General features: G+C 44.8%; 1 protein-coding gene across 3 annotated transcripts; it reads left to right on the top strand.

Annotated features, from left to right (window-relative positions):
- The first annotated feature begins 364 nt into the window (after positions 1–364).
- Positions 365–27,902, top strand: gtf2f1 (general transcription factor IIF, polypeptide 1). 3 transcript variants are annotated; one of them, XM_059992259.1, is made up of 14 exons: positions 365–510; positions 4,708–4,763; positions 4,905–4,951; positions 7,134–7,206; positions 14,666–14,859; positions 14,943–15,113; positions 17,754–17,956; positions 20,435–20,588; positions 21,100–21,161; positions 22,189–22,311; positions 23,053–23,126; positions 23,260–23,395; positions 25,646–25,772; positions 26,881–27,902. In XM_059992259.1, the coding sequence occupies exons 2-14, from the start codon at positions 4,752–4,754 to the stop codon at positions 27,089–27,091; spliced, it is 1,587 nt and encodes a 528-aa protein (XP_059848242.1). In that variant the 5' UTR covers positions 365–510; positions 4,708–4,751; the 3' UTR covers positions 27,092–27,902. The 3 variants fall into 3 exon arrangements, with proteins under 3 accessions (XP_059848242.1, XP_059848244.1, XP_059848243.1); XM_059992261.1 differs by lacking the exon at positions 365–510 and adding an exon at positions 514–538; XM_059992260.1 differs by lacking the exon at positions 365–510 and adding an exon at positions 536–676.

The raw sequence follows: 27,902 nt of genomic DNA, 5'->3' as shown, positions 1-27,902 counted from the left end.
TAGAGGTAGTGTGACAAACTGAACTCCCAATGGCAAACGAGAAAATCTGCTGATGCTGGAAATCCAAACAGCACCAACAAGTTCCTCCAGCATTTTGTGTGTGTTGCTCGACTGCCAACAGGCTCTCTCGGTTCAACTGTGATTTTTTTTCTCTGTGCCTCTGATAAAGGGTTTGTAGACCTGTGCTTTGAGTTGCCAACGTCGAGCGCATTCATTCCAAAAATGCTATTGTGCACTGCGGTGATCAAGAGAACTCTGCGATTTGTATGTGCTGAGCAACAAAGATGTTGGAAATGCGCAACTAGTGGTGCGATAAATATACTATCTAGGTCAGCGTTCCGTCGGTTCAATGGCCCCCGTGGTATGAACAGTTCCGCACGCCTGAGTCGGGAGGGTGAACGGCCTGGGAAGTGTTCGCCGGGATGAGGTTGAGCGCCGAACAGGGTTGAGTTTAGTAACGGACCGGATTCCGGTCTGGCGGGACTGAGTTTAGTGTCGGACTGAATTCTGGTGAGTTGAGCTTGGACGACGGGAGGAAGTGAGGGGCTTAACGTTAGATCTTTCGTTTGTGTTTCTTTTCAGCCCGGTGTTTTCCCACGTGGCCAGTGAATTAGTTATTGATTAGTCGATTGGGCGATTTTATATGAAAAAAAGATGATATTGTTGTAAATCTCGGGTGAGCATGCGTTGCTCTCTTCTCCCCCTCCCTCCTCTTCCGCTTACCCCTCGCCCTTCCTCTTCTCCTTCCCGTAATTCTCACCCCTCATCTATGTACCGCACGTTTTTAATCATCTTCCCAACCACTTAACAATTTTTACGGAGCCCCACACCCACTTGTGGACCTTAAGGCCAACTCTACTTCCCCCAAATCACCAACCCTGTGAACCTCGCTTTCCCGACACGCCCTTTCTTGTCCCTATCTCCGTCACTGAACCTCAAACCATCCCCATTCTCTTCTAAACCTTGATCTCCACAGACCTTAGCCTTCCTACCCAGCCAACCTTGAGCAACTCAGCAGATCAAGCAACATAGAGGGAAATACACAGTTGATGTTTCAGGTTGAGATTCTTCATCAGTCCAAATGTTGGTTATTTCCCTCCAAGATGCTGCCTGGCCTGCTGAGTTCCTCCAGCATCTTCAGCCTGCTCTGTCTCTGTAAATTACACCCTGTCCCTCAGTGTCTTCTGAACCATGACTTCTGACTTCTGCCCACCCACAAATCTTGCTCCACACAGCTAGTGAATCCAGAGCAATACACACAAAATGCTGGAGGAACTCAGCAAGTCGGGCAGCATCTATGGAAATGAACTTAAACTACTCTACACAGCCACTCTTCCCACCCCCCCCCCATGACCATCAACCACAACTTCCACTTAACCTGCTCTGTCTAATCCTGTGAACATTGACACCCATCCCCTGCCCCCCAGTCAACTCTAGCCTCCCCACCCTCTCAAAGAGGATGTTGCACTTTGAGCACATCCTTGAATCTTTTCCACTCGGTCCACCAGAAAAAGCAGGATCTCCCAGTGGCCACACATTTTAATTCCATGTCCCATTCCCATTCTGATATGTCTATCCATGGCCTCCTCTACTGTCAAAATGAATCCAAACTCAGGTTGGAGGAACAACACCTTATATACCGGCTGGGTAGCCTCCAACCTGATGGCATGAACATTGACTTCTCTAACTTCTGTTAATGCCCCTCCTCCCCTTCTTACCCCATCCCTGACATATTTAGTTGTTTGCCTGTTCTCCATCTCCCTCTGATGTTCCCCCCCTTTCTTTCTCCCGAGGCCTCCTGTCCCATGATCCTTTCCCTTCTCCAGCTCTGTATCACTTTTGCCAATCACCTTTCCAGCTCTTAGCTTCATCCCACCCCCTCCGGTCTTCTATCATTTTGCATTTTCCTCTCCCCCCACTACTTGCAAATCTCTTACAATCTTTCCTTTCGGTTAGTCCTAACGAAGGGTCTCAGCCCGAAACATCGACAGCGCTTCTCCCTATAGATGCTGCCCGGCCTGCTGTGTTCCACCAGCATTTTGTGTGTGTTGTTGTTTGAATTTCCAGCATCTGCAGATTTCCTCATGTTTGATCTTTTCCACAGCCTGTCTGATAATCTTCCCTGACAGAATTTCACATGAAGTGTCTTTTTTGAGAATCTAGTGTTGAGCTGCAAATAGTATGATCTGCCCTCTGTAGCCAACTGGTACAAAAGGGGGCTCAATAGTGAAGTTGTTGGCCTGGGAGAGGACACTGGTGTTAGTGTTTTTCTCCGTTAAGTACAGTTGGAGGATTATGCAGACCCAGCTTCAGTGATATTTTTCCAGTGACAACATGTTTCAGAAGGACAGAGGTAACCAGTGCCCCATAGATTCTGAGTTTGTGCTAGGTGTGAGGTGTTGATCTTCAAATATCTTTTTCCTCAAACGAACAAACGTGGCACATTAAAGGCCAGAGTGAATTTCATTTCAATGTCTCTCTCTTTTTCTCGCACTCTCATTCTCTCTCTTCCTCTCCCTCTCCCTTTTTGTTCCATAGCTGCTTCTCCTTTATCATCTTCTACCAATGCATCTCCTGTCTCAAGCACTGAGCTTCTATTTCATATAAACTCTCACTCATAGTTTATTGAGATACAGTGTGGAATTGGCCCTTCTGGCCTATTCACTGCCCAGCAACTCTAGCCTAATCACAGAACAATTGACAATGACTGACTAATCTACCAATGTCTTTGGATGTTGAAACTGCAGCACCCGGAGGAAACCCATGTGGTCACAGGAAAAGCTCCTTGCAGGCAGCAGCACTGTAAACCGTTGTGCAAACCACTACACTAGCATGCCACCCCTTAACTTTGAACTGCTCCTGTCTGTTGGTACTGTTCCCTCATTCAGAGAAACAGTTGCAGAATTTGCCTGCAGGAGGTGAGGTAGAGACAGTCCTTTAAGAAAGCTGACCAGTCATTGCATAGACAACTGAGTTTAGAGAATAGTAGAGTGCAGGCCATTCCTACTGTCTAATGCAATGAGCAAACTAGTTAGTGCCACTCTTTTACATTTCCCAGTCTCCTTCAAGTATTCACCTAATTCCCTTCGGAGGTTGAGGTTGTAAAGATGTCTGCTGTCTTTGAATAAAGCTGCTCATTATACTTAAAATAACTACTGTCACATCAGCTCTTTACTTTTGCTGAACACCTTATCTCTGTGTTTTGTGGCTATCAGCCCTTCAGCCACTGGAAACTTTTTCTTTTTACTTACCCTTAATGATGTATTGTACACACCACCTCATGTTCACCTCTACCATAACAATCCCCACTCTTTGAGCTTTGGACAATTTAAGCAGCTGGCCAGAGGAAAAGGTCAGGTGTTGGGGCTGGAGGTGAGGGGCAGGCCAGTCAGCTCACTGCTCCATGGTTTACTCATCTCTATACTGAAAATGAACTGAGGCTGTGGCCTGCAACTGAAGCTGCCTGGCTGTGAACTTCAGTCCTGAATGCTATTTGCTTACTCTTAATTGTTTGCACAATTTGTTTTATTCTCTCTCTCTGCACATTAGGATGCTCAACACTCTTATGGGTTCTATTGTGTTTCTTTGTTTTGTGGCTGCCTGCAAGAGGGCAAATCTCAAGGTTGTATATAGTATACATCCTTTGATGATAAATGTACTTTGAGCTTTTGAACTTTGAACTATAAATCCCTTGTCTCTGGAATCAATTAAGTAACTTTCACTTTCTCTTCCACTCCATACATTTTTGTGACAGTCCTGTGTATTGTACACTTTATTCCCTGGATTTTGTACCCTGTTCCTCTACTTGTAAAGTCTCAAATACCGCAATTTGTCAGCTGCTGTACTAATCATTGTGTCAGCTTCAGAAACCATGTTTAAACAACATAGTTGTACCTCTGTGTTCCATGCGTTGACTTTCCATTCTTGTAAAACATGTCACCCTTGTGCTTCTGTTCTGAGTTTTAGATGATACATTGAGTTCAGAAGTCACGAGGTTATGTTGCAACTTTATAGAACTCTGGTTAGGCCACATCTAGAGGATTCCATACAGTTTTGGTCGCCCCAGTGTAGGAAGGATGCTGAGGCAGTGGAGAGGTGCAGAAGAGGCTTACCAGGACACCGCCTGGTTTAGTGGGCTTATATAAACTTGAGAGGCTGGGTAAACCTGGGTTGTTTTCTCTGGAGCAGCGGAGGCTGAGATTTAGATTATGAGAGGCATAGATAGGGTAGACGGAGTATCCTTTCCCCAAGGTTGAAGTGTCCAATACCAGAGGGGTGAGGGGGGTAAGTTCAAAGGGGATGTGAGGGGTAAGTTTTTTACTCAGTGGTGGATGCCTGGTACAGTGGTAGAGGCAAATAGATTAGAGGCTTTTAAGAGATGTTTGGATAAGCACATGAATGTGTGGAAGATGGAGGGATATTGACACTGTGTAGTTTGGAGTGATTCATTTCTGTTCTTTTTAATCTACTTTTGAGTTGGCTCAGCACAACATTCTGAGCAAAGAGTGTGTTCCTATGCAGTGCCCTTCTGTGTTCTGTATGCAATGTCTTTGACTTCTTCCGAACTGCTGACTGTCGTTCTAAATTTTGGCCGTTTTTAAATTTTGCTTTCCCATCCGGCTGTCCTCCCAGAGGGAAACTGCAGGGTGCAGAGGAAGGTGGGGAATAACCCAGGTTAACTCATTGTTATTTTTACTAATCTTACAGAGTCTAAATGCGATCTGATTGGAAGCTGAAAACGAACTATCACCATGGCGAACCTGGTAAGGCAGATTGAAATAGGCTTTGGGATGGGAATCTGAACGGTTACCATTGGAAGGGTTATTGCATTTACTGAATTACAAGTGAAGACTGCAATTTGTTTATAGTTCACTACTGATTACATTTCTTGCTTCCTTTGACAGGGTTCCAGCAGCCAAGCAGTGACAGAATACATAGTCCGTGTTCCCAAGTAAGCAGTTCTTTTTATTATGGATTTGCATTGACACTGTTCAAACATGAGTTGTGACCAAAGGAAGAATGGCTGGAGTCGTTTAGCTCTTTAGATCAAGGGTGTTTATTAGGTGCGTCAAAAATAAAACTTACAAAGATTAGTTAGAAGAAAATGCCAGTATTTACATAAGGATATATACCAGAAAACACCCTAATAACCCCATACTTATTGTTTTTCAGTGTGACCTCCTGTCTCTCTATCTCCCTCTCTCCCCCTCCTCCTCTTATTGCCCAAAGTTAACAAGGATACACATGAATTGGAATATAATCTACCCCACAATGGAGTTACAATCATGTTACAAAATAAACAGAAGAATATACTTTAAATACAATATACAAAAACAAATACACATTTACATATCCACATTAATAAATAAATGAAATATTCCATCCAGTATGGCAGTAAAGGCACCATAAAGCCAACCTGAGCGCATCAGTTCAGTTTAGGACCCATTATGAGAGTAGACCAGGGAAGACATTGAAGTGCATACACTCAATGCAAGACAGAAGAATGACAAGATGTGTATGAGGAGTGCATTTACCGAATGCTCTCCATCCCAGGCACCCACGACATGTCAAACCAGTAGATCAGTCAGGATCATGCCAAGGAATGCCAGCAGTGTACCTCTCACAGAACCTCTACAGAGTCTGTGTGTGTGTAATGGGGGGGCAGGGAGGGGTTTGAGTGGGACTGAATAGGCTGCAGTCAGAAACAGATTAGGTTCATGGCTGAACGGTGTTGGTCAGATCCGGTGGCTACTGAGGAGGAGGAAGAACTGAGGAGCTGCAAAGAAAGTGAGGCCGTGAGCAGCTGAACTATGAAGGCGGTGTGGAAAGGACTGATTGAGGAGAGGAGGGTGAGGGTGGTTTTTGATCGAGAAGAGGAGGGTGACGGTGGTTTTTGATCGAGGAGAGGAGGGTGAGGGTGGTTTGGATGAGGAGAGGAGGGTGAGGGTGGTTTGGGGAGAGAAGGGTGAGGGTGGTTTGATTGAGGAGAGGAGGGTGGGGGTGTTGGAGAAGAGGAGGATGAGGGTGGTTTTTGATCGAGGAGAGGAGGGTGAGGGTGGTTTGATTGAGGAGTGGGTGAGGGGATTGGAGGAGGGTGAGGGTGATTTGATTGAGGAGAAGAGGGTGAGGTGGATTGGGGAGAGGAGGATGAGGGTGGTTTGAGGAGAGGAGGGTGAGGATGTTTGAGGAGAGGAAGGTGAGGTTGGTTTGATTGAGGAGGGTGGGTGGCTTGGGGAGAGGAGGGTAAGGATGGTTTGAGGAGAGGAAGGTGAGGGTGGTTTAATTGGGGAGGTGAGGGTGGTTTGAATGAGGAGAGGAGGGTGAGGGTGGTTTGATTGGGGAGAGGAGGGTGAGGGTGTTGGAGGAGAGGAAGGTGAGGGTGGTTTGAGGAGAGAAGGGTGAGGGTGGTTTGAGGAGAGGAGGGTGAGGGTGTTGGAGAAGAGGAGGGTGAGGGTGGTTTTTGATCGAGGAGAGGAGGGTGAGGGTGGTTTGATTGAGGAGAAGAGGGTGAGGTGGATTGGGGAGAGGAGGATGAGGGTGGTTTGAGGAGAGGAGGGTGAGGATGTTTGAGAAGAGGAAGGTGAGGATGGTTTGATTGAGGAGGGTGAGGGTGGCTTGGGGTGAGGAGGGTAAGGATGGTTTGATTGAGGAGAGGAAGGTGAGGGTGGTTTAATTGGGGAGATGAGGGTGAGGGTGGTTTGAATGAGGAGAGGAGGGTGAGGGTGGTTTGATTGGGGAGAGGAGGGTGAGGGTGTTGGAGGAGAGGAAGGTGAGGGTGGTTTGAGGAGAGAAGGGTGAGGGTGGTTTGATTGAGGAGAGGAGGGTGAGGGTGGTTAGATCAAGGAGAGGAGGGTGGTTTGATTGAGGAGGGTGAGGGTGGTTTGACGGAGGAGAGGAGGGTGAAGAAGATTTGAGTATTTGGTGTGACGGTGGTGAGCTGCTGGGAGCAGTGTGGATGAGTGGTGGAGTTGTAGTCAAATGGAGGAGAGCGAGGTCTGCGTGGGGGAGGGAGTGAGGGTAGGTAGCTGGAACAGCCGGAGGGTTTTATGGGGAAGTGAGTTGCTGTGGGAGTGATAGATCTGAGGTCAGTGGGTCCGGCCACAGTTTAATATGCTGAATTTTTCCCCCTACAGGAATAACACCAAGAAGCACAACATTATGGCGTTCAATGCTGCTGATAAAATCAACTTCTCCACATGGACTCAGGTATGGCCCTGGGGTGAGGTGAAGCCTGTCCACTTGCTGTGACCTGCTGGTAGACAGAAAGGAAACAAGCCAATCTTTTTGTTCATTTCCATAGATACTGCCTGGCCTGCCAATTTCCTCCAGTATTTTGTGTGTTTTGCTTTGGATTTCCAGTGACTGCAGACTTTCTCGTGTCTGAAGTTTGAGGTGGTACTGTGTGGAGTTTTGGGGGAATGAGTGATCAGGGACAGGAGACTGTGGAGAAATAGATGATCATGGGAGGGGTAGTTGGAGGACAAGGTACAGGGATTAGCATGAAAATATAGGGACTGGGGAAGGGTGCTAGTTTGGCAAGGTAGATAAGTTGGAGAGCAAGAGAGAGCTTGCGGGGTTCAGGAGTCTGCATTCTTTCTACAGTCTTGGTTTTGACTGCTCAGTGTGCCCTGTAGGACAGGTTGCTGATGAACTGTACTTGTGGCGTTCCTTTGTAATGAATCTGTGTGAAAGGCCCAGACAGAATGAATAGGAAGCACTGCTTTCCCTAAGCAGAAAGATCAAAAAATAACGGGCATGCATTTCAATTGGTGGAAGGAGTAAAGGAGGGTAAGGAAATCAGAGGATGGAAGAATCAGAAAGCCTTTTCACAATTAAGCTGTACAATACTGTGTAAAAGTCTCAGGCACATAAAAAGTTGCAAGAAAAAGTTTGTAAACCCTTTGCAATTACTTGTTTTTCTGCATTAATTACTCATAAAATGTGGTCCAAACTTCATCGAAGTCACAATAATAGACAAACACAATCTGCCTAAACTAATACCACACAAACAATTGTACTTTTCATCAATACTGAGTACACCATTAAAAAAAAATCATAAAAATCTGAACCTCTGTGGCAATGCCTTCTACAAAAGTTATTTGGAGTCAGGTGCTCCAATCAATGAGGTGAGATTGGAGGTGTGGGTTGTAGAGGTGCCCTGCCCTATATATAAGAAAAAGACACACAAAGTCAGGTTACTGACACAGCCTGCTCTTCTCAAGAAAGATCTGTTTATGTGCACCATGACGCAATCAAAACAACTTTCAGAGGACCTTAGAAGAAGAATTGTAGAAATGCATGAAGCTGGAAAAGGCTACACAAGCATTTCTAACAACCTGAGTGTTCATCAGTCCACAGTAAGAGAAATTGTCTACAAGTGGAGGAAATCCAGTACTACAAATGGAGGAAATTCAGGAAAATGCTGTGGATGCAGACACACCCGGCCCCAAGACACCAGGCAAGGTCATTTAATTTCAAACAATTGGCTTATTGCTTGCTACAAAATACCTCTCTGGTGCATCCTGCTTCCTACCGTCTCCCGTCTGCTTTTCCCAACCATAGAAACATAAAAAACCTACAGCACTATACAGGCCCTTCGGCCCACCAAGTTGTGCTGAACACATCCCTACCTTAGAAATTACTAGGCTTACCTATAGCCCTATATTTTACTAAGCTCCATATACCTATCTAAAAAGACCCTATCATATCTGCCTCCATCATCGTTGCCAGCAACCAATTCCACGCACTCACCACTCTCTGGGTAAAAAAAAACCTACCCCTGACATCTCCTCTGTGCCTACTTCCTAGCACCTTAAATCTGCGTCCTCTTGTGGCAACCATTTCAGCCCTGGGGGAAAAAGCCTCTGACTATCCACACGATCAATGCCTCTCATCATCTTGTACACCTCTATCAGGTCAGGTCACCTCTCATCCTCCTTCGCTCCAAGGAGAAAAAGCCGAGTTCACTCAACCTTTTCTCATAAGGCATTCTCCCCAGTCCGGGCAACATGCTTGTAAATCTCCTCTGCACCCTTTCTATGGCTTCTGCATCCTTCCTGTAGTGAGGCGACCAGAACTGAGCACAGTACTCCAACTGGGGCCTGACCAGTGTCCTATATATCTGCAACATTACCTCTTGGCTCCTAAATTCAATCCACGGCTGATGAAGGCCAATACACTATATGCCTTCTTAACTACAGTGTCAACCTGCGCAGCTGCTTTTAACATCCTATAGACTCAGGCCCCAAGATCCCTCTGATCCTCCACACTGCCAAGAGTCTTACCATTAATGCTATTTTCTGCCATCATATTTGACCTACCAAAATGAACCACCACACTTATCTGGGTTGAACTCTATCTGCCACTTCTCAGCCCAGTTTTGCATCCTATCAGTGTCCTACAGTAACCTCTGACAGCCTTCCACACTATCCACAACACCTCCAACCGTTGTGTCATCAGCAAGCTTACTAACCCATCCTTCCACTTCCTCATCCAGGTCATTTATAAAAATCACAGACAGTAAGGGTCCTAGAACAGATCCCTGAGGCACTCCACTGGTGACCAACCTCCATGCAGACCATGACGCGTCTACAACCACTCTTTGCCTTCTGTGGGCAAGCCAGTTCTGGATCCACAAAGCAATGTCTCTTTGGATCCCAATACTCAATAAGGCTTACTTTCTCAATAAGCCTTGTATGGGGTACCTTATCAAATGCCTTGCTGAAATCCATATACATTACATCGACTGCTCTTCCTTCATCAATGTGTTTAGTCACATCCTCAAAAAACTCAATCAGGCTCATAAGGCACAACCTGCCCTTTACAAAGCCGTGGTGATTATTCCTAATCATATTATGCCTCTCCAAATGTTCATAAATCCTGCCTCTCAGGATCTTCTCCATCAGCTTACCAAACGCTGAGGTAAGACTCGTTGGTCTGTAATTTCCTGGGCTATCTCTACTACCTTTCTTGAATAAAGGAACAACATCCACAACCCTCCAATCTTCCGGAACCTTTCCCATCCCCGTTGATCATCACCAGAGGCTCAGCAATCTCCTCCCTCGCCTCCCACAGTACCCGGGGTTACATTTCATCCGGTCCCGGTGACTTATCCAACTTGATGCTTTCCAAAAACTCGCAGCACATCCTCTTAATATCTCATGCTCAAGCTTTTCAGTCTGCTGCAAGTCATCGCTACAATCACTAAGATCCTTTTCCATAGTGAATACTGAAGTAAAGTATTCATTAAGTACCTCTGTTATTTCCTCCGGTTCCATGCACACTTTTCCACTGTCACATTTAATAGGTCCTATTCTGTCACGTCTTATCCTCTTGCTCTTTACATACTTGTAGAATGCCTTGGGGTTTTCCTTAATTCTGCCCGCCAAGGCCTTCTCATGACCCCTTCAGGCTCTCCTAATTTCCTTTTTAAGCTCCTTCCTATTAGCCTTCTAATCTTCTAGATCTCAAACATTACCTAGCTCTCTGAACCTTTTGTAAGCTTTTCTTCTTGACTAGATTTATTACAGCCTTTGTACACCACGGTTCCTGTACCCTACCATAACTTAACCATAACCATAAAGTAAGTAGTGTTCATGGGTTCATTGTCTATTCAGAAATCGGACAGCAGAGGGGAAGAAGCTGTTTCTAAATGGCTGAGTCTGTACCTTCAGGCTTCTGTACCTCTTTCCAGGCATGTCCTGGGTGGTGGGAGCCCTTCATGATGTCTTACTGAGGCATCACTCCTTGAAGACATTCTGGATACTATGGAGGCTGGTGCCAATGATGGAGCTAGCTAATTTTACAACTCTCTGCAGTTTACTTTGATCCTGTGCAGTAGCCCCCCCACCCCATTCAGATGGTGATGCAGCCAGTTAGAATACTCTGGATGATAATTTGTAGAAATTTGAGTATTTTTGGTGACATTCCAAATCTATAATCTTATCATGTCACCTCTCATCCTTCTTCGCTCAAGAAAAAAAAGACCCAGCTTGCTCAACCTTTCCCATCGATTTGAAAAGGGTTTAAATGCTTTTTGACTCAAAAACTTCTATAGATGTACTGTGGAGAGCACTCTGACAGGCTGCATCACTGTGTTATGGGGCGGGGCGGGGGGGGGGGGGGGTGGGGAGCTAATGCACAGGACCGGAAAAAACTACAGTGGGTCGTAAATTTAGTAGGCTTCATCTTGGGTACTAGCCTACAAAGTACCCAGGACATCTTCAAGGAGCGGTGTCTCAGAAAGGCAGTGTCCATTATTAAGGACCTCCAGCACCCAGGGCATGCCCTTTTCTCACTGTTACCATCAGGTAGGAGATACAGAAGCCTGAAGGCACACTCTCAGCGATTCAGGAACAGCTTCTTCCCCTCTGCCATCTGATTCCTAAATGGACATTGAACCTGTGAACACCACCTCACTTTTTAAATATATATCATTCCTGTTTTTGCATGATTTTTAATCTATTCAATATACGAAAACTGTAATTGATCTACTATTTACTTATTACTGTTTTTATTTTTTTTCTTCTTCTAGATTATGTATTGCATTGAACTGCTGCTGCTAAGTTAACAAATTTCAAGACACATGCTGATTTCTTACAGCAATTTTGATTTTTGCTCCAGATGACATTTGCAGTCCCGTGTTAGTTAGCCTGCTTCTTTGGGTATAAAGATTAGACGGTCAGCACTACAAAGGCAGACTCAACAAAGACCAGTTGCTAAATAAAATGACAGTAACTAGACACCATCTTGGAGGAATGAATTATTGTCACAGAACAATATTCAATGCAATGATCACATTGAATGGCAGTGCTGGGTCGAAGGGCCAAATGGCCTACTCCTGCACCTATTGTCTATTAAAATGTCTGACATATAAGCAAGCCTCTTGACCCATTGCATCTACACCAATCGGAAAACAGAAAGTGACCTAATTTCAACACTGCAGGTTGTGGTTCTTCAAGTACAGTACTGTGCAAAAGTCTTAGGCACATACATATAGCTAGGGTGCCCACGAATTTTGCACAGTACTGTAGTAATTTTATGTATTGCACTGTACTACTGCTACAAAAAAAAACAATAAATTTCATGACATATGTGAGTAATGATAAACCTGATTCTGATATGGGTTTCTATTGTGGACTGAGAGTGGGAAGGGGGCAGGAAGAGGGGACTCATGGTTTAAACTAGAATTGTTGGGGGTGGGAACAGAACTGAAGAGACTGGGGAAGAGGAGGTTAGCTCACAAATAGAGAAAGCTTGCAGACAGTACAAGAGGGAGGATAGGCAGGTGATAGAGAAGGGACACGCTCAGACTGAAGGCTTGAGATCTATTTTAATGCTAGGAGCGTTGTGAACAAAGCAGATAAGCTTAGAGCGTGGATCAGTACTTGGAGATATGATGTGGTGGCCATTACAGAGACTTGGATGGCTCAGGGACAGGACTGGTTACTTCAAGTGCTGGGTTTTAGATGTTTCAGAAAAGACAGGGAGGGAGGCAAAAGAGGTGGGGGCATGACACTGTTGATCAGGGATAGTGTCACAGCTGCAGAAAAGGTGGATGCCACGGAGTCTCTGTGGGTGGAGGTTTGGAAGAGGAAGGGGTCAATAACTTCACTGGGTGTTTTTTATAGGCTGCCTAATAGTAACAGGGATATCGAGGAGTAGATAGGGAAATAGATCCTGGAAAGGTATAATAATAACAACTGAGTTGTCGTGATGGGAGATTTTAATTTCCCAAATATAGATTGACATCTCCTTTGAGTGAGTGGTTTAGATGGGGTGGAGTTTGTTAGGTGTGTTCAGGAAGGTTTCTTGACACAATATGTAGATGAGGATGTACTTGATTTGGTATTGGGAAATGAGCCTGGTCAGATGTCAGATCTCTCAGTGGGAGAGCATTTTACATAGAAAATAGGTGGAGTAGGCTTTTCGGCCCTTCGAGACTGCACCGCCATTCAGTATGATCATGGCTGATCATCCATCTCAGAACCCTGTACCTGCATTCTCTCCATACCCCCTGATCCCTTTAGCCACAAGGGCCATATCTAACTTCCTCCTAAATATAGCCAATGAACCGGCCTCAACTGTTTCCTGTGGCAGAGAATTCCACAGATTCACCACTCTCTGTGTGAAGAAGTTTTTCCTCATCTCAGTCCTAAAAGGCTTCTCCTTTATCCTTAAACTGTGACCCCTCCTTCTGGACTTACCCAACATCAGAAACAATCTTCCTGCATCTAGCCTGTCCAATCCCTTTAGAATTTTATACGTTTCAATAAGATCCCCCCTCAATCTTCTAAATTTTGGAGGTAGTGATTGTAATTCTATCTCCTTTACAATAGCATTGGAGAGAGATAGGAACAGACAAGTTAGAAAGGCGTTCAATTGGAGTAAAGGGAATTATGAGGCTATCAAGCAGGAAATTGGAGGCTTAAATTGGAAACGGATGTTCTCAGTGAAAAGTACGGAAGAAATGTGGCAAATATTCAGGGGGTATTTGTGTAGAGCTCTGTGTAGATATGTTCCAATGAGACAGGGAAGTTATGATTATGGAAGTATCTAGCTTTTTGCACTACTTAGTTCATTTAACTTTTTTAAATTTTTTATATGTGTGTGTGTGTGTATATATATATAGTGTGTGTGTGTGTGTTTGTGTATGTATATATATATGTAGTGTAATTTGAAATGTTGTGGAATATTGGTCGCTCGGGTTGGCTTTTTGGAAGTTTGGTTATTCGCCGATCAACCAAATTTTCAAACTTACTGTAATTCAGTCTTTTTTCTTTATTATGTATTGTATTATACGGCAGCCACAAATATAACAAATTTCACTCTAGATGCCAGTGATCTTAATTTTGATTCTGTGTAAGATTAAGATACATAGATTGAGTGGATAGCCAGTGAGTTTTTCCCAGGGTGGCAGTAGATAATACCAGAGGACATCCTTTTAAGGTGAAAGGACAGTGGAAAGGTGTAGTGGAAATATCAGAGATGTCTTTTTCACAGAGAGTGTAAGTGCCTGGAATGCACTGCCAGGATGGTCATTGAGCCAGATAAATAGAGAAATTTAAGTGACTCTTAGGCATATTGATGAAAGATGTATGGAGGGTTGAGGACCTTGTAGGAGCCCTCATGGAAGGAGGTAGATTGATCATGGAGTAGGTTTATGTGGGTCAGCACGACGTCGTGGGCCGAAGGGCCCTTAACAAGCTGAACTATTGTGTTTTTTTTAATCTAAGATGCTGTCAGGCCTGCTACCATTCATGGAATTTTCCCTTTCTAAAAAGATGCCGGCAATGGAAATGTCATCTCCTTGTGCAAAAGCTTTTCCAATAAAGTTGTGACTTTTTGCTGTATTTTGACCTAACAATGTCAACTCAACGTTATTCCGTTCTATAGAATGCCAAAGATATTGTTCTTTTTAACATTCACTCTTTGCCTTTTGGGAGGTTTTCCATTGTGTATATTTGAGAAATGGGTGGGAAGGAAATGGATGTAGTTATCTACTACCAGGGTAGGGTTTTTTTTCCTGAGCTGTGTCTGTCGTGAGCTGGGCATAATAGAGGGAGAGGTCCTTGTGTATCCTGGATGGAGATCACTGACGCAAAGGCTCTAAGTGCTTGCTGCTGTTGTTGGGAACTGAAATGCTAAACATCGTATTTCCTTGTAGGCAAAAATGGAGCGTGATCTAAGCAACAAGAAGATTTATCAGGAAGAGGAGCAGCCAGTGTTTGGCGCTGGCAGTGAGTACGGCAAGAAACTGCGAGAGGAATCACGGAAGAAGAAGTATGGGATTGTTACACGGGAGTTTAAGGCAGAAGACCAGCCCTGGCTGTTGAGAGTTAACGGAAAAGCAGGTCGTAAGTAAGTAATACAGCCAGATGCATAGACAGGTGTTGGTTGAGACAGCCCTCTCATGCATTTGACACGAGTTTTCAATTTTTCAGGTTCAAAGGTCAGAGGAAAGGTGGGGTCACTGAAAATGCATCCTACTATATCTTCACGCAATGTCCGGATGGGGCGTTTGAAGCCTTTCCTGTTAACGCCTGGTATAATTTTGTCCCAGTGGCAAAACACAAGACTCTGACTGCGGAGGAGGCAGAGGAGGAGTGGGGAAGGTAAAGTCTCAAGCACATGTTCATAAACTTCGCCTGACCTCGGTGTTTAACTAACACCATAAGATACAGGAGCATCAAGCCTGCTCTGTCACTTCATCATGGCATGTCCATTTCCCTACCCAGCCTTCTCCCCGATTCCTTCCACGCCGTAACTAATCAAGAACCTATTAACCTCTGCCTTAAATATATCCAATGACTTGGCTTCCACGGTCGCCTGTGGCAACGGATTCCCCAGGTTCATCACTCTTCTCCTCGTCTCGTTCTAAAAGGACACCCCTCTATTCTGAGGCTGTGCCGTCTGGACTGAGACTCCCCCACCACAGGAAACATCCTCTCCACATCCACTCTGTCGGGGTATTTCAACATTCGATGTTTCAATGAGGTCACACCTCATTCTTCTAAGATCAAGTGAGTACAGGCCAAGGGCTATCAAACGTTCTTCATATGACAAGCCTGTCATACCCAAAATTCATTTTTGTGAACCTCCTTTGAACCTTTTCCAATGCCAGCACATCCTTTCTTAGCTAAGGGGCTCAAAGCTGCTCACAGTTCTCCAGGTGAGGCCTCACCAGCGCTTTATAAAACCTCAGCATTACATCCTTGCTCTTATGTTCTAGTCCTCTTGAAATGAATGCTAACATAGCATTTGCTTTCCTCACCACTGACCCAACTTGCAAATTAACCTTTAGGGAATCCTACACAAAGACTCCCAAGTTCCTCTGCACCTCAAATTTTTGAATATTCGGATCAATTTAGAATAAAGTCAACCCTTTCATTTTTTCCACCAAAGTGCACGACCATACACTTTCTGACCCTTATTCCATCTGCCACTTCTTTGCCCATTCTCCTAATCTGTCTGTCCTTCTGCAGCTTCTCTACTTCCTCAAAACTACCTTCTCCTCCACCTATCTTCATATAGTCTGCAAACTTTGCCACAAAGCCTTCAATTCCATCATCCAAGTCATTGGCATACTAAGTAAAAAGAAGCAGTCCCAAGCCAGACCCTATGAAACACCACTAGTCACTGGCCGCCAACCAGAAAAGGCTCCCTTTATTCCCACTTTTTGCCTGCTGCTGATCAGCCACTGCTTTATCCATAATAGAATCTTTCCTGTAATACCATGGGCTCTTAACTTATTAATGAGCCTCGTGTGGCACCTTGTCAAAGGCCTTCTTAAAATCCAAGAACACATCATCAACTGATTCTCCTTTGTCTATCAGGCTTGTTTTATTTCTTAAAAGAATTCCAACTTATTTGTTGGGCAAGATTTTCCCTTAAGGAAACCATGCTGACTAGGCCTGTTTTATCATATCATTGAACTATGGTTTCTTGTTTGATCAACATTGGCTGAATCTGGGTTCCACAGTGCAGACCTTAATGACTTCTACCTGGCCCTGTTCTGTTCAAGTAACTGATACTATATCAGGTAGTTTAACTCTGATTTCATCACCCATGTGTTCTTACGAGAGGCCATAATTATGGTGCAGCAAACTAACTTTCTATTACAATTCAATTATAGACTTTTTACACTTGAATCTTTATAAGTAGGATCAAGCTTTATTTTGGCAAGCTCTGAATTAGTTACCACACTAACAAAAGTGGTATAATGTGTAAAATTTAAATTAACTTTCCTTCCTACCCATAGCAGCAAGTTCATTGATTAGAATCTAAAACATACCCGGAGGTTTGCAGAAGTCATTGAGACGGGTAGCATGGAAACTGAAGGTGCTGACTGTCATCCATCCATTTCCACTTAGCCGGGATTAATCCCTTTCTAATTCAATTTTCTCCGCATTCGCATCAGCTGTCACTGGGTTTTATTCCACACACTGCAATTTTACAAGAGCCAGTTAATCCACTGATGTCTATGTTGTCAGAGTGTAGAAGGAAACCCACCTAGCCACGGGGAGAATGTACAGTTTCCCAGCGGACTGTGACAGAGGTCACTGGCACTTTGAGGCAGTAGCTCTACTACCTGCACCATTTGGCGCCAATTCAGCAAAGTAGTAAGACCAGGAAGGCTTTGCTGGCAAAATCTGGCTCCATACAAGCAATTTCTGTTCCTTATCCTAATTGGTGTGGGAAATCTGATAAGGACAGACTAGATTAATGTAAGATTAAGGCAGCTGAAATGAGGTTGACCAGGGTGAAGTTGCCAAGCTGGAGGGCATAAAAGCACAGAGATCACAGCAGAGGAAACAGATGAAGGGAAAAGGGTGTTGATTTTGCATATGTGGATCAAGCTAATCCAGAGCCAGGGTTTTAATGCCTGAAGGATCCTGAATAAGGCAAGGGAGAGTGGATAGGGTTGAGAATAATAAAAACGAGAGATTCTGCAGATGCTGGAAATCCAGAGCTACACACAAAAAATGCTAAAGGAACTCAGCAAGTCAGCATCTATAGAAAGGAATAAAGGGTTGATGTTTCAGGTTGGGGGAAGAAGAAGGTGGGGGGAAAGGAGGGGAAGGAATATAAACTAGACGATGATAGGGGAGGGGGTGAAGTGAGAAGCTGGGAGGAGGTACATGGAAAAGCTAAAGGATTAACATAGCTAATCACATGTTACTTTTTCTTTTCTGCCATTTACATTCTTCTAACTTGCTACCTGGGGACCCTCCAATGTGGCCTCTGTCACTCAGGCGCAACAAGGTGGTGAATCATTTCAGCATCATGTTGCAGAAGAGGCTGAAGGATCAGGACCGAGAGGAGGGGGAAGAGGAGGAAGAGAAGGTGAGGAAAGGCAAAGAGAAAAAGAAGAAAGGAACTGACCTGCAAATCCACGAACTGGAAGACGACCTGGAAATGAGCTCGGACGAGAGTGATGGGGAGAGTGGCAATGATAGTGAGTGGCACAAGGGCACCGTGACCTTCCCGCTGCGCTTTACATTTGGATTCTGTGTGAGCGAGGCATGGGTCTTCCTTGTAACCTGGAGCAGAGCTCCAAGCAATTCCAGTACCCTGGCTGAGGGCTCTTCATGGTAGCCTACTCCAGGCGATAACGAGGGGAGCTGCATATGTCCAGAATCAGGTTTAATATTACAGGCATATGCCGTGAAATTTGTGGCAGCAGTATGATGCCATAATTAATGACAGAAGCAAATCTGTAAATTACAGTAAATATACACAGTTGCAAGAAAAAGAAAAAATCCCTTCACAATTACATGGTTTTCTGCAGTAACTACTCATAAAATGTGATCTGATAATCATCTAAGTCACAATGATAGACACAATCTGCCTAAACTAATAACACAAAACAATTTCATGTTTTTATGAACACATAGTTTAATCATTCACAGTCCAAGCTGGAAAACTTATGTGAACTCTTATATTTAATAACTGCTAGAACCTCCTTTAGCAGCAATAACCTCCACCAAATGTTTCTTGATCAGGCTTAGCGAGGAGGAATTATAGACGATTTCTCCATACACAACTGTTTCAGTTTATCAATATTTCTAGGATACCTTCAGGTCATGCCACAGCATCTCAATAGGGTTAAGGTCTGGATTCTGGCTTGGCCATTCCAAAACATGAATTTTCTTCTTTTTCAACCAATCTGTTGTTGATTTCCTTTTGTGTTTTGGATCATTGCCTTGTTGCATCATCCAAGTTCTTGAGCTTCAGGTGACAGACCGCCACCCTGACATTCTCCTGCAAAATGTCTTGATGCAATTTTGAATTCATTGTTCCCTCAGCGATTGCAAGCTATCCAGGCCCTGTGGCAGCAAAACAGCTCCAACCCATGATGGGTCTTCCACCAAGCTTCACAGTTGGGATGGGGTTTTGGTGTTGGTGTGCAGTGTCATTTTTCTTCCAAACATAGCGCTGTGCATTTCTGCCAAAAAGTTAACTTTTTTCTAGTCTGTTGACAAAGCATTGTCCCAGAAACATTGTAGAACATCCAGGTGGTCTTTTGCAAACTTGGGATGTGCAGAATTTTTTGAGAGCAAAGGTTTCCTCCATGGTGGCCTTCCATGAACACCATTCTTGTTCAGTGTTTTTCTTATAGTGGACAATGGACAGAGACTTTAGTGAGTTCTAGAGATTTCTCCAGATCTTTTGCTGTAACACTTGTGTTCTTTTTCAATTCCTTCATCATTGCGCATTGTGCTCTTGGTGTGATCTTTGCAGGACACCCACTCCCAAGGAGAGTAGCAACAGTACTGAATTTCCTCCATTTGGAGGCAGTTTCTCACAGTGGACTGATGACCACTCAGGTCTTTCGAAATGCCTTTTCCAGCCTCTACAATTCTTCTTCTGAAAGTTGTTTTGATTGAGGCATGGTACACATAAACAGGTTGTTCTTGAGAAGAGCAGGCTCTATCAGAAACCTGACTTTATCAGTCAGGACACCTCAGCAACCCACACCTCCAATCTCATCACATTGATCGGAACACCTGACTCCAGATGGCTTTTGTAAGGAATTACCCCAGAGGTTCACATACTCTTTTGAACCTAGACTTTGATTATTTAAGTGGCGTACTCAGTATTGATGAGAAGAGATACAATTGTTTGTGTGTTATTAGCTTTGGCAGATAGTGTTTGTCTATTATTGTGACTTATGAAAATCAGACCACATTTTATGAGTAAAACAGAAAACCAAGTAATTGCAAAGGGTTCACAAAAATTTTCTTGCAACTGCATGCAGTGTAAATAAGTAGTGTAAAAACAAATAAAAAAGTAGTGATGTAGTGTTGATGAGTTTAATGTCCATTCAGAAATCAAATAGCAGAGGGGAAGATGCTGTTACTGAATCATTGAGTGTGTGCCTTCAAGCTCTAGTACTTCTTTGCTGATGGTAGCAATGAAAACAAGGCATATCTTGAGTGATGTGGGTCCTTAGTAATCCATTGCCTAGGAGTGGGAGAATGGATAACACTGTAGCTGCCATCCCACCACTCCAGCATGGAAGGCATTGCTGTGCCTATTGTAATCATGGTGCTCGGCATCTATGGAGAATTGGGATTGAAGGCTGAGGTCAAAGTTTCTATCCCCATGAATGCCCATGTTTAAACACTCCTAATTATCTTCTGATACTTATATTTCACTATGAATATCATACCTTGGATTTTAAATGTTGGAAGTAGTGCTGGATAAGGTAATCACCCTCTTCAAACTGACCACAGTCAGTTTTGGATGGCCCTGATCATTGTGACACACCCCTACAGAGATGGGTCATTGCCTGGGAAAACTCTCTGACCTTTGTCCCTGATCCTTTCATGTCTGCTGCATTTGAGGTTCCTTCCCCCATCTCTCAGGACAGGTTTGCAACTCCCAACAGGCTGATGGCTTTGGGTTCAGACATGCAGTTTGTCCTCTCCAGGTGACACCAAACGAGACACAAAGGCCAAGAAGAAAGGGAAAGGTGCATTGAAGAAAAAGAAGAAGAAAGGCTCGGATGATGAAGCATTTGAGGATAGTGATGACGGTGATTTCGAGGGCCAGGAAGTAGATTACATCTCTGATGATGATTCCAGGTATCTGTGCTTTCTGTCTGTTGCCAATGTCAGGGTCATCTGCTCCCGCCCAAAGTCAGGGGGTGGGGGGCATGGAGTTAGAGTTCCTGTACAGTGATCTTCACACAAGATTTTGGTAGGGACAAAGGGGTGGTGTGCTGTTGCCACGAATCGTGGGGATACTGATCTATACAAGGGTTTGCAGTGGGAGGCAGTCATCCTTCAAAGCAGGGTTCACACTGGGGTGGGAGGGCAGTGTTCAGTGAGGAGGGATGAGGCTGTACACTTAATCCAGGCAGCTTCCCTAAGTGAGGCATGGTGCAGGATATTGGACCACATTGGCCAACCTCAATCCTGCTCTTACTGTTCTCGCTAAGACGTTCCAGCAGGGGGCGATGACATGGAACCTTGGGCAGACTCGGGTGGACAGTGAGCAACTTGCTGGAAGCCTTTGAGCTCACTCTGCTGTGTGAGTTGTTGAGCAATGAATAGAAGTTCAATGTTTTACAGCACTTTGTGTTCTGACTTCCAGTGATAATAACGAAGTGGAAGCAGAGAAAGCGAAGCCCAACAAAGAGGAGGATGGGCCAAAAGGTAAACGCGAGTTGATATCACTAATCATTTGTTGTTTGGCCCAGGATTACCCATGCAGACAGCTGGTGTTTGTGGTGGGAGGGCAGCGTCCATTGGAATTCACGCACTAGGATGTGATTGGGCTTTGTCAACGGTGGAGACAGATGTTTGCTGATCCTCCTAGACCTACCCGTAATACAGGAAGTGGTTTCATAGCACAAAACCTTTCATTTCTGGGGTAAAAACGGCTGCCATTTGTAAAGAACATAATGCACTTATGTGAATATAGAGCAACAGTACAGACCATTACACGCCCTCCAGCCCACGATGTGGTGCTGAACTTTTAAGCTACTCCAAAATCATTTTAACCCTGCCCTCCAATGTAGCCCACATTTTCCTTTTAGCCACATGCATACCTGAGAGTCTCTTAAAAATTCCTCTATCACTGCCCCCAACAGTGAGTCCCTGCCACTCACCACTCTGTGTTTTTAAAAAACAACTACTCCTAACATTTCTCCTGTACTTTCCTACACTCATAATTACATCCTCTCATATTATCCATTACCTCCTTGGAAAAAAGGCATGGGCTGTCCACTCTTAGCAATGCCTTGTTGTCTTATACACCTCATCCTCCTTTGCTCCAAAGAGAACAACCTTAACTCGCTCAACCTTTCCTCGTAAGACATGCTCTCTAATCTAAACCTCGAGTTACTCGATTGTCTGAGTGTTGGGTACAGTCATGAATAAGTCCTTACCTTGCATGAGACTGTGACTTTGAGATTATGCACACCCAATGTATACACAACAGGATTAGACTGTTCTTCGTCCAGTCCTAGATATGGCCAGTTCTATTAAAGGCAGCACCAGGCGTAGGAGACAGAAAAATAGTTCACATAAAAAGAATGGGGATTCCTCACACACTGCCCATTTTGGACTCTCCCTTTGCTTCCATCCACCCCCCCCCCCCCCCCAACCACCTCTATCACCTTTTGCCCCTCCCAGTCATTCGGTGATTTGGGTATTCCAGATGTGGAATTTTGCTCTGCAGGAATTGATGAAGGTTCGGAGAGCAGTGAGGAGAGCGAAGAGGAGAAGCCCGCTGAAGACAAAGAAGAAGACGATGATGACAAGAAATCCACGGGCCCTGAGAGAAAGGAAAAGAAGAAGAAGGGTGAGTTTGAGTGAGTCCCTTGTTCTAGTTGTGTTATGCTGTACTTTGGCTAGCTGCTCTCCACTGTGTTACCAGGAGCCCATGATAACAGCCTGTGTGTTATTGGTTCCTTCATCATTTGTTTCCATTGTTTTCAATGTACTGGAGTTGGTCTCACATGCTATCACCTCCCCAAATCTTCTGAGCCTCCCTTTGCCCCCCCACAATGTCTTCATACATTATGGAGACCACTGTATCTCTCCATCTTCCCTTCTGTCTCAGGGTCACATACACAGACTGCTGTATCCTGGCCGGGAGGGACTGTGTGTTGCGAAGTTCCCAGTGTTAGATGGCTCTGGGACCCAGAGCTCAGGCTCTGGACACTTTGAGTTCCTGTCACTTGGGATTTGGTGACAGGCTTCTGTGGCTCCCTGAACTTGGAATTCAATGATACTGCTTGAAACCCTTCTACCTATCTCTTCAAATTTGTACACATTATATATTATTATTATAAAAAAGGTAAATATCATCAATGGTTCCTACTTCCCCAACATTTGTCTAATTGCTGCTGATTTTAATCTTGTTGGGGGCAGCATCATTGGACAACAGAAACACTGTCCTTTGACTGAGCCAGGCATCTACGCAATACAATGTCCATGGTCCTTCTCCCATAGCAGAGACCGCCATACATATTTCTGACTCTCAAGAGTCACTAAACCTAACCTCATAACAATTTGAATGTGTCTTTTGTGCTTCTTATAGATAGCAGTGACGAGTCTGAATCGTCAGATGAAAGTGACATTGAATCAGAAGCTGCCTCAGCCCTCTTCATGCTGGTGAGTATCGTAGATTAGAATCTGGAGCCATTGCCCCTAGAACATGCTGGTGAGTATCGTGGACTAGAATCTGGAGCCATTGCCCCTAGAACTTGACTGATGATTAAACTCTTCTTTCTACTTCTGCTTCAAGAAAAAGAAAACTCCTCCAAAGAAGGACTGGAGAGGTTCAAATAACAGTTCACGAGGGAACAGTCGCCCGGGCACACCCACCCCGCAAATCAGCACCTCCAACACTCTCAGAGCAGCGGCCAGCAAACTGGAGCAAGGTGAGGTGTTCACCAAGGAACTGGCTCATCACACCACCGACCAAAGGAGCAGACAGTCTGGAGGGTGGTGGGGCAGGGGGTAGTGGTGGAATCTCAATGACCCTAAAATCCAGCATGAAAAAAGAGGCATGTTTTGAGTCACAGGTTAAAAGCTATCGATGTTCAGAGCGACCCAGATATCCTTGTGCATCAATTACTGATGTGCCCTTGCAGCAAGCAGCCAGGAAGGCTAGGGGTGTGTCCACCTTTGCAAGAGATTCTAAGTAGAAGAGTGTAGTAAACAATAATGTGCAAGGTCATACTGGGGTAGATTTTGAGGCCAAGGCCTGGATGTCTTACTGGAATTATATTACTGGCACTTGGAATATTGTTTCTAGGTTTAGCATCCCTAATATGCAGTGGAGGAAAGGTTCACCAGAGTGATGGGTTCTCTTTGAGGAGAGATGCAATAGACTGTACCAGTCCTCTTTCACAATTTGAAAAAATAAGATAGAAAATTCCCATACGGCATGATGGAGTACATGGAACATTGAACGTTGCAGCGCTACACAGATCCTTTGGCCCACAATTTTGTGCTAACTTTTCAACCCACATAATTTTAAGATGATTGGAGGAAAGTATAGGGAGTGTCAGAGGTAATTTCTTTATACAGAGAGTGGTGAGTATGTGGAGCGCCCGGCCAGGGATGGTGGGAGAGGCAGATACACTAGGGGCATTTAAGAAACTTGGATAGGCACGTGGATGTTCAGAAGTTAGGGGGCTATGTAGGGAGGAATGGTTAGAATCATCCTAGAGCAGGTTAAAAAGTTGGCACAACATCCTGGGCCAAAAGGCCTGTAATATGCTTTGATGCTCTATGTATTCCAAGATTAATCTAACCCTTCCCTCCAAAATAGCCCTCTCGATGTAGATGCAGGGATGTTACTGTTGCTGCCTCAGTGTAAGGGGTCAGCCATTCAGGACCAAGAATAATTTTGGCCAGAGGGTAAAGAATCTTCTACCCAAGAAAGATCTGGAAGTTTGGTTGCTGATTACATTCAAGAGATTGATAAGAATTTTTCAATATTAAAGGAATCAAGACCTATGTGAGTAGGACAGAAATGTGACTATGAGATGAAAGATCAACCATAACCTTATTGAATGGTAAAACATTTGTGACCACCTCCTGGTTCAACTTGTTATTTGATGCTGTAATTATGTATTTGCATATCCAAAGTTGAGGAAGATGGAGGGTGCTGGTTACAGTGTGGAGCTGGGATGGTTTCTTTACATGCAGAGGGACCCGGGTCCCAGGTGGTGATAAAAATGAGAATGCGGCGAAGATGGAGGGATATGGACCGTATGCAGACAGAAGGGACCAGTTTGATTAGATGTCATTAGCTTAATCAGCTTTGCACAACACTGTGAGTTGAAGGCCCTGTTCCTGTGCTGTACTGAAATAAGTTTTCATGTCCCCGTCGATGCTTTCCAATTTTTATTGATGCACCATGGAAGGCATCATATCAAGTTGTAGAACATCTCGGTATGGTAACTGCGATAAGCTACAGAGTAGTGGACACAGCTCAGTACACCACAGAAACAAGTCTCCTTTCCTTGGACTCTGTCTACATTTGTTGCTGCCTCAGTAAAGCAGCCCGCATAATCGAAGACCCCACCCACCCCAGTCATTCTTGGGCAGAAGATACAAAATCCTGAAAGCATGTACCACCAGACTCAAGAGCAGCTCCTACCAATTTATTGCATTAGGAAACTATTGGGGGGAAAAGGACAGGAGGGTGGAGAGTATCTTAGCCCATCAGAGCCCTTTGGACCGAGGTGGGATGCAAAATGTGAGGAGGCCTTTGAATCACTGAAGGAGCTGTTGATCCAGGCGCGAGTGCGGGCTTTTGCAGACCCCCGATTGCCGTATGTACTGCACACGGATGCCAGCCATGTTAAATAGTTTCCTAGTGCACTAATTTGGACTCTTGACCTCACACTCTACCTCATTATGATCTTGGACCTTATTGTTTACATGCACCGCATTTTCTCTGTAGCTGCTAAACTTTATTCTGCATTGCATTTATTTACTTTGTTCTACCTCAGTGCACTGTTTAATGGTCTGATTTGAATAAGCTACACAAGAAAAGCTTTTGACTGTATCTTGATACGTAGCAGTAATGAACCAGTTCTGATTTTATTTCCAATGCTCAATGATTCTAAATCTGGGAAGTGGGTTGTTTTATCTTCTGACTGTCTGCTCGTTCCTAGGGAAGCGCCAGGCCGGATCTGCAGAAACACCTGTGGCCAAACGGCTGAAAATGGATGCAGGAGCACAGTCAGCATCTGGAAAATCCACCCCTCAACCACAGTCAGGCAAATCCACCCCCAGCAGCAGGTAAGTAGGACGCAGGATTGAGTTTGAGGTGTTGCAGGGATGGGCGTAAAGGGTGGAGGAAAGATTCCAAAGAATGAGAAAATATGGAAGTGGTTCTGAAGGTGGAGCTAAGGAGGTGAATTTTTGGTCGGGGTGGGTGTAATGTGCTGTGGCCAGCAGTGACCTGGGTGGGATTGATCATTGTGATTTCTCCTTGTGTAAAATCATCTCCACATCCAGGGACGGCACAGTTAGGAGAGTTGCTATCTCATAGCTCTGACCACCCGCTACAGTCCTCTGCTGCCGTCTGTGTGGAGTTTACGTGTTCCTCCTGTGACTATATGGGCCTCCACCCACTTTCTTCTGTTTCCTTCTCCCCCAACTCTCAGAGATGTATTGGTGAGTTAATTGGCCATTGTAAATTGTCAAGGATGTTGCCTGGATTGGAGAGCGTACCTTATGAGAATAGGTTGAGTGAACTCGGCCTTTTCTCCTTGGAGCAACAGTGGATGAGAGGTGACTTGATAGAGGTGTATAACATGGTGAAAGGCATTGATTATGTGGATAGCCAGAGGCTTTTTCCCAGGGCTGAAATGGCTAACACAAGGGAACATACTTTTAAGGTGCTTGGAAGTAAGTACTGGGGGGATGTTAGAGTTAAGTTTTTCACATAGAGAGTGGTTGGTGTGTGGAATACACTGCCAGTGACCGTGGATGGAGGTAGATACAAAGGAACTTTTAAGAGAGTTTTAGATCGGACATGGAGCTTAGAAAATAGAGGACTATGCGGTTTCTTGTGTAGGTTACTTGGTCGCGACAATATTTTTAGCCAAAGAGCCTGTAATGTACTGTAGATTTCTATGTTCTACGTAAGATGCCCTTAGTGTATAGATGTATTGGTGAGTTTATTGGTCATTGTAAATTGCTCCCGTGTGTAGATATATTGTTGGTTAATTGTCCTTTGAAAATCATCCCTAGCGTGTAGATGAGGGGTAGAATCTGGGGGCAGTTAATGACAATCTGGGCAGAATAAATTGGGAGGTTGGTGGTCAGCATGTAGTCAGTGGGTGGAAGATCCTGTTTCCCTGCCCTGTGATTCTGTGGTAACAACTCTGCCTCTGTTTCCCAGCGATATCCAACTGACAGAAGAAGCTGTACGCCGATACCTCACCCGGAAGCCTATGACCACCAAGGACCTGCTGAAAAAGTTCCAGACCAAGAAGACCGGGTTAAGCAGTGAGCAGACTGTGAATGTGCTGGCACAGATCCTGAAAAAGCTCAACCCTGAGCGCAAGATGATCAACGATAAGATGCACTTCTTCCTCAAGGAAATCAACTGAGGGCTTGGCCCATGTCTGTATGTAGCTTTCTGACTCTCCCAGTATAAGGGGTGATCCCAGCAGTCTGTCGCCTTATGTTAATTGTGGGTCATGCATTTTCCTTTCACTCTCCTGGCCTGGTTCATGGGGTGAGGGTGGAGGGTTCTACCTGAGATGGGCCCGACTCAGTTGGGGTTGGGGTGAGAGAGAGGAAAAACTGTCCCGGAGACGCAGGGGGGCAGTTGTCTCCAGGCTGATGAGAGAACTGCCTCCATTTGTTGGAGCTGTCACTCCCCCATCCCATCCAGGCAACCATTTCTAGCAGGAATGCCCCAGGGAAGCGTTTGGCTTCACAATAAGGGCTCTGTTCCTGAATAGGACCAATCCACGTCCAAGCCAGGATCAAGGCATGTCATTTGTAAATAATGTCGCTTGCCAGTGCAAGGAGCGTGCCCTCTAACTTTTTAAAACCCTTCTCCCCAGCCCCCCATATCACCTTCCCTCCTGCTCCCTACTGTTCCATCATTGCCGTTTGACCATAGAAATGATTGTGGTCAGATGGAGTTATCCAAACAAATAAACCAGGGCTGGTGACGCACACTATCTGCAGTGGAGACTGAGACCCCGGCAAAGCACCGGGCGTGATAGGACTAACCCAGGGGTGTCATTGTGATGGGGGTCAGCACCGTAACGCGTGATCCAAGTGTCGTCTCCGGTGCCGCTTCTGTCAGCAGCTGCCTTGTTCGTCATTGACTCTGGAATGACGTGGTTTGTGATATTGTGTGTTCCTGAGACAGAACCTGCCCTCCAATAAAACAGTCAATGATTTTCA

The sequence above is a fragment of the Hypanus sabinus genome, chromosome 16 (assembly GCF_030144855.1).
Source record: "Hypanus sabinus isolate sHypSab1 chromosome 16, sHypSab1.hap1, whole genome shotgun sequence".
Taxonomy (NCBI): Eukaryota; Metazoa; Chordata; class Chondrichthyes; order Myliobatiformes; family Dasyatidae; genus Hypanus; species Hypanus sabinus.
Note: the sequence above shows the minus strand (reverse complement) of the source record. Positions and strands in the feature narration are given on the sequence as shown.